At 36.9% G+C, this 7,657-nt stretch overlaps 1 protein-coding gene across 1 annotated transcript; it reads right to left on the bottom strand.

Annotated features, from left to right (window-relative positions):
- Nucleotides 1–4,742: 4,742 nt before the first annotated feature.
- Nucleotides 4,743–5,717, bottom strand: LOC134640704 (olfactory receptor 52E8-like). Its single transcript, XM_063492606.1, has one exon. It carries the CDS (start codon nucleotides 5,715–5,717, stop codon nucleotides 4,743–4,745), a length of 975 nt encoding a protein of 324 aa, XP_063348676.1.
- Between the last annotated feature and the right edge of the window lie 1,940 nt (nucleotides 5,718–7,657).

Raw genomic sequence — 7,657 nt, 5'->3', positions numbered from 1 at the left:
AATTATATATACACAGAAATAATCATAAACCAAAAATAAAATTAAATAAACCACATTTTAGTCCTATGACAAAAATGATACAAATGTTTGGATCAGATACTCTATTATAATAATGATTAATTTGCTCTATTCATATCAATACATCTCAGCTCTAACTATGCAAGAACATAACCCACTTTCCAAAGCAGTCTTGATGGTTTTATATTGTAAATGTTTCCAACAGAGTCTGAACTAATGATGTGTGGGGTGAAATACACTCAGAGGAAACAACTCCCATGTGCACTCAAACTTTTGAAGTGACTCGTTGCTTATACTGTATAATGAAATGATTTGCACTGAAGACTGTCAGAGCTTCACTGTGCAAAACTAAAGGAAAAAAGTTTATTTAATCCAAGAAATCACAGAAGAAATAACTTGATGTGTAGCTCTAATAATTTTATTAGAGACCTGTTTGTCACATGTTGTCTTTGATCTGAATGAATATTACTACTCTTGGGAAATACAAACACACACACACAGACACACACACACACGCAGACACACACACGCACGCACACACACACACACACACACACACACACGATCATAGCATCATTGACATCACCCTTAAAGCCTGAATTATTCATTTCTTTTAGAACTGTAATTTTATTTCTGTTAAAAATTTGGGGAATTACTGTTTTTTTTTTTTTTTATGATTAAATTTTCTCACAAGCCATGTCTGCAGTCAAAAGCTAGTGCGCATATACTTCTTTGTGATTCTTTTGTATTTATTGTTAAATTTTAATGCCTGCCTATGCACAGACAGTATAAAACTCTATGGATGATACTAGTTTTAAACTGTAGTAGTAAAACCATATAAACCTGCTATTAGTGCCTTCTGTGTGTTCAGTTAACTGACGTGTGTTTTGTGATACAAGTCATTTAACCTGCCCTTGTGTGTTGTCTGGTTAACAGCCCTGTGTGTTCACCGCTTGCTTTGGATTCAGTTTGACTTTTGCTTGTGGACTCTTTGCTGGACTTTGCATCAGACAAAATAAATGCTCACTTTGTGTTACTCAGTCTGTTTGCACTTGGATCGTAACTGTGCAAAGCATGATTTCATGACACAGCAAGTAGAAATCCAGCAGATGTCTACAAAGAGCTGTTAGTTAAAAACTTTACACATCCCTTCATGGTATGGAGTGTGTGTGTTGTTGCTGATTTTTTGGTTTGCTTGTTTGCTAACACATTGCACAGAAACTAAACAAGTAGAAGAAAAAAAGAAAAGGTGTCAGGCTTAAAAAAAATAGATGAACAATATCCAAAAAGCCATAAGAAATACCAAAAACTCAGCATGGGCCATGGACAGGATCTGAGAGGTCCATCTGATCCCTCAGCTTATTTTGCTACTTGTTAGTGTACCTGGGTCATTGACCCAGTGTTTTGAGTTTTGCATTATCATTTACCTTTGTTTTTTGGCATTATTTATCATTTCTAGTCTTTTGGTTTCTATGTTAGAGTTCTCTGTCTTCTGGTGTCTGTCTCTGTGTTCCATGCAGTGTTGGGTAAGTTACTTTAAGAAAGTAATTAATTACTAATTACTAATTACTTAATCAATATTGTATTTAAAATACTTATCTGATTACTGTGTCTGAAAAGTAGCTTAATTACTCAATAAGCAATTTAACTAAATACTTCTTAAAATCCCTGTAAACCTTGAGTGGACAAACAATAGAAATTAAACTCTTTAAATAATAAATAATTTTTTTTAAAAGACGGAGACTCTACAGTACGCAGCGGTAGCATCTCTTCCACAATGTAGCCTGCAATCATTTTTTTAAGCTCACCTTCAGACGCTTTCTGTGCTGCTGAAGTAAAATCAAGTTTTGCCTGCTTAGCAGGAGTTGCCGCGGTGTTATCCATGGATAATGAACAATGATCACTCAGAAGTGTTCGTCTATGCTCTCGTGTCAGGCGCTTCAGTAGATTACTCATGCTATTAACAGCAGCCGATAGTTTTTTCTCCCCAGGACATAGCTTACATATTACTGTAATATTCTTGTCTGCTTGTTTCAGAAAAGTGAAGAGACGGGAATATGTCCATTTCATAAAACAGCCACTCGCTTCAGCCGAGTCCGACATCTTCCGCTTTAGAATATGATTATGCAGCAAACTGGCGCAAAATGACGTGCACCTGCACTACAGCGATGTTAAAGCGGCAGAGTTTACTTTTACCTTTAGAAGATAAATTATTGAAATTAAATAATGATATTCAGGGTGTTTAATTATTTTAAAATGTAACGCAAGTACATTGTAAGTAATTGTAATTAAAATACCTAAAAATGAACAGTAATCAGTTACTCTACTTTTTCAGTGGAAAAGTAATTTAATTACAGTAACGTGTTACTTAGTAACGCATTACACCCAACACTAGTTCCATAGTTGCTCTGTCTCCCCTGTGAGCTGTATCCCCTTGTCACATCAACATCTATGTGTTATGTTTCCTGTTTAACCCTGAAAATCTGTCTCTCATGTCAGTGTTTCTAGTGTTGCTTTCCCTGTCTCGTTAGGTCTGATTTGTCCCAGCTGTGTTTCCCACCTGTCTCCCACTGCCTCCTCTGTGTATTTAAGCCCTGTGATTTCCTTTGCCTGTGTTGCTGTATCCGATGCTGTGTGTTTCTGCCAGTTTAAGCATTGTTATTATTTCCAGTATAGTTTTCTGTTCTTTTTGCAATCCAGCAATAAAAGATGAGTTTTTGAGTTTACATTTGCCTCTGTGAGTCTGCATTTTTGGGTCCACCATGCCTGTCTGCACACAGTACATGATACTACTGCTCATGAAAGCCTCATGAGAAACTGTTACAAAGCTTCTTGTAGACACTGAGCTATGTATAAAGTAGGGGTGCAACGATACACAAAATTAACGGTTCGGTTCGATACTTTGGTGTCACGGTTCGATATTTTTTCGATACAAAAAAATGTTCATGCTTTTTTAATTTGTCATTTATTAAAATTATAAATATATATTTTAACTCAAAAGTACAGTTTTTAAATTTAATGTTGCTGAAATATCTGATGGAGAAATCCCTCATCTTTGGAAAAGAGAGTTTATTAAAGAGAAATGGCTCTTTCCAAAATAAAAGCTATACTATACGCTTCTTCTGGGGTATATTCTCAGCAGCATATTAAACATATCAGGTCCCCATAAGGAGAATCATGTGCTAACGGCTGTCTAAATGACACGGGTAAAGTTTGTAGCATGTGTGCTTGTTGTTTTTGTCTGCTTCCACTTGTCTTTGCACTAGGATGATGTCGGAGTAAATGTACAGTCATATTCATTGTGTTCCCACTAGTGCTGTCAGAGTTAATCTGAAATGACGTTAACGCCACAACACGGCAAATCTCCGTTAATGAGCTACCGCGGATCGCCCCGTGTGTGGGGCTGGACCGCGTCAACACGTTAACGAGCAAACTGCGCTAACGCAGTAGTTCCCACCCATGTAATTGAGCATTGCGTGGCACATCTGACGTACTGTTTTACTTTTGTCCATGAGGCGCTTACCTTCAGGGTCATACTTCACATGAATACCAAAATAGTTCCAAAGGCCAGATCTGAATGAGGGTGGGGGAGGTTCAATTTGCCATGTTGCAACGAGCTTAGCTTCTGTCTTGCTAGCTTGCGCTGCGCTCAGTGGATCTGCGCTCAACAGTGCAGCCTAGGCGGAGTAGTCGAACGCAGATCCACTGAGCTCTCAACACAGACAGCATCGTCAGAAGAAAAGTTGATAAAATAAATTAAAAATTTTGTATTGTTCGATACACATGCGTACCGAACCGAAAGCACTGTATCGAACGGTTCAATATCGATACGAGTATCGTTGCACCCCTAGTATAAAGGTGTGAGGGCAGTCAAACCGAGAAAGCACAGGCAATGTACACCTGTTCTACTCATGTGTTTTCCTGAAGTCTCATTTTAATAAAATTATTTATTTTGGGCTTTAAAAAATGTATTATTAAAAATGATAAACCCTGTCCAGCATGTTACTTAAAGAATATGGAATCATAACAGAGACGCTGTACACATATGTCTGTATTTAATTCTTTGTATGTCTGCCTAAATACACAGTAACACATCAAAAACATATACAGCAATAGTCTGATCAGTTTCAACAATATCCTGAGTCTATGTCTATAAAATCACATACTATTTTATAATCATTACATCTTTATAAAGAAAGAAAAAAATAAATTATATTTTGCACATCTTAAAAATTAGATGACAGGATACTAATGAAGGCTTGACTTGAAAAACAAAACAAAGACAAGTTAAAAAATGTGTCTTGCCTACATGCAAATGTATAACTGTAGTTACGGGTTCAAGGCAACAGCTTCAACAAAAACCATCCTGATATGTCTAATTACTAATATGTACTAATGTAGGAATATGTATGTATTTTTAATGATAGCATAATTTGATTGATTTCATACAACTTATGTTTAATATTGTGGGTAAATAGCATACTTTTACAGATTTTGAGCATTACACCTTACAAGAGAAGTAACATTTTTCAGTACAATTTGCCATAATATGTATGAAATATACACATAAAATAAAATAAAAATCAAGGGTGGAATCCATGTTTGGGAGGAAAAATACTGAAAAGGGGCTACATTGTGAAAATCATCACGTCTTTACTCTCATAAGTGTCTGAGAAAGACATATCCTGCTTTTGACTTATCGACTCACTTTTCAGAGTTACATATTAAGGTGAAAGCTTTATCTCTAATTCAATTTTAGTTTTCTTCAACCTCTTCATCAGTATGTGTTTTATGTCGTGAGTCTTGAAACAGTATATGATTGGATTAACAGCAGCAGGAAAAAGACTGTACAGCAATATCAACCCAATGCGGACATCTAAACTGAAAGAAAATCCAACAGCATAAGTCACATAAACAAAACATCTGGGTAGATAAAAAAGACATGTGATGAATATTTGTGAAGTACAAGTGGATAAGGTTCTTTTGCGCCCTGCAGAACTGGACATTTTCATAATAACCACAATAATAGAAATGTAGGAAAACAAAATGAATGCAAGAGGAAGCAAAAGACAAAACATGGCTAAACAGAGTGAAGTGACTACAACACTTTTAACATCGTCTCCACAAGCCTGGCTTACTATGGATATGTTGTCACAGTAGCACTGAACAATGATGTTTGATTTACAGAAAGGCAAAGTTAGGGCATGGAGTACAACAGCTATCATCAAAGGCAGAGGTATGAACCAAGCAAACCCACACAACACAGATATGACACTGTTTGTAATTAGAACAGGGTAACGAAGAGGAATACATATTGCAACAAATCGATCAAGAGCCATTACCAGCAAGATGAAAGATGTTACTGATCCCAAATAATGAACAAAGAACATTTGCGTAAAACAGCCATAAAATGAAATAACACTATTGTCAAACCAATATTTTGACATGATTTTTGGCAGTGTCACAGTGCCAAATGTCAAGTCATTCAGGGCCAGGTGACAAAAGACCAGATATGTTGGCTTTTGCAGGGACTTTTCATAGGCAACAAATGATAAAATGAAAATGTTCCCCACTGCAATGGCTAGGTAAACAAAAAAAAGAAAAGTTGATATGGGTCCATAATACTGTGGTGAAAGTCCAGGAAATCCAAGGATGAAGAAGCTTTTCATCCTTGTTACATTGGTCAAATTGAAAGACATAAATTACAGACCTCAAAGGCAAAAAGCACTGATTAGAGCTTTTAAATATCGATATGAGAATATACTACTAACATGCACTATAACATTTATACATTAATAATTTTCCAGAAATCATTAAATACAGGTATTAAAAGGTTGTCTTAGAAAGAAAAACCTGAAGTAATTATTTAGATATTCTCGTATAAATACTTTGAGTATGGCTTTTGCTTCTGATTGCAGCTCAATATTCAAAACTCAGAACAGTGTCTGGGTGGTAGGCAGCATCCCTCTTTTATGAGGTCTGACCTGTTGTATCCTCAATGGACACCCTTCAGCACACCCTTCCCTCTTCCTGTCAAGCTAGCTTATAATGAATTATTTTTGGTCAAAAATTTCCTAAGTGCTGTTTCCTGAAGGTTTAGGAGTGCACTCATTATGAAACTCTGTTCCAATAGGGCTTTGGAGTTGACGTCACGCCGCAATGCATTGTGGGAGCCTGGCACCATTTTAGCAGGCCACGAATCAAGACAAACACACCTTGTTGGAAGGAAAATTGCTACGAACCATACTTAAAAGCAGCTCAAAAGAAAAAGGACGTTATAGAGACAGATTGTCTCCGGATGCAAAGAGACGGTACTTGCAAAAAACAGCGTGCATTGGAAATGTGGACCCATATGAAATAACGGCAGTGGAGTAGAAACCCTGAAGACCAATCGCTATTGACTTAGCCTGATATATTTTCGTACTTTGTCTGTGGAGCGAATACACGGCGAACCAATTTCGCAATTACAAATGTCTGGAGGTGCACATCCAATTTACCAATGGTTGGGTACAAGATTTGGCTATTTTTAAGCCTCAACGTTGTGAAATCGCTGTCACTCAAACAAAGGTAAGTCAGCTTGAGTACTGCGAGTAAAATGCGTTTGATTTCCCTCCGAACATTCAGATTAGTGCAAGCATAAATTCATTCATGAGGGGGAAATTACAGTGAGAACATGTGGAGGCTCTGTTAGATGGATAACATAGTGAGTTCAGTGCACTGATGTGAAATTGTCCTGAAGGATTTAGTTATTCTCTATGGTTAAAGAAATTGCACTAATTAATTCATATTTATTATAAATGATCCTAATTATACATATTGCTTCATTGTTTGTGTGCTGTGTCATTACAAATACATTCCATTTTAGTTTTATACATTGATCAATGACATGCAGAATCTCCTTATCATATTAAAAGTCGAACTTTATGCTTTCTCCCTCTTGTATTACATACTTTAGGTTCATTTTTGCTGGCGGATTAAAAAAAAACAGGCAGATTTAGAATATAACATGCAGCGTTCTATAGTTGGATACAAACAAAGATAAAAAATTACATGTATTGTATGCGATAACTTTCTAAACACTTTGTTACATTTATGATAAATGTAGATAAAACACATTTGTGTCGGCCTTGGCTCATTAAAGTTCTTGTCTTTAAATTAACTTTGTCTGTGTGTGTTTCAGGTACTGCACTCTCAAAGACTGAATGAACCAGCATTGCAGCCATGGGTCATTGTGAGCATCACAGGGAAGGTTGAAGCCGCCCCCTGCACCTGTATGGCCGGAGTCGCAGAGACCTGCAGCCATGTCACTGCTCTTCTGTTTAAAGTAGAAGCAACAGTGCGGATCCGTGGCACAAGGACTGAACCTGCATACTGGGTTTTGCTGGGTAATATGACCAAGATAAGATAGACTTCTCCTCTTCAGCTGCCCCAAACAAAGGCTCTCGATCAAAACATAAACACACCATCCGTAGTGACAGGTAAAAGAAGCCGTCCTCAGAAAAGAAAAATTCCACCTGCTACTGTGGAAGAGTTGTCTCAACTGATGGGAAAATATTTCTCCAAGCATAGTTCTGTTCTGAATAACCCATAATGTTGTATTTAGGGGGTCTACATTTGTGCCTGAAGTGCATTGCCAAGT

Source organism: Pelmatolapia mariae, linkage group LG14 (genome assembly GCF_036321145.2).
Source record: "Pelmatolapia mariae isolate MD_Pm_ZW linkage group LG14, Pm_UMD_F_2, whole genome shotgun sequence".
NCBI lineage: Eukaryota > Metazoa > Chordata > Actinopteri > Cichliformes > Cichlidae > Pelmatolapia > Pelmatolapia mariae.
Note: the sequence above shows the minus strand (reverse complement) of the source record. Positions and strands in the feature narration are given on the sequence as shown.

Coding starts and splice junctions, on each gene's coding strand:
- LOC134640704 (XM_063492606.1), bottom strand. CDS start 5,717: ATGTCTTTCAATTTGACCAATGTAACAAGGATGAAAAGCTTCTTCATC.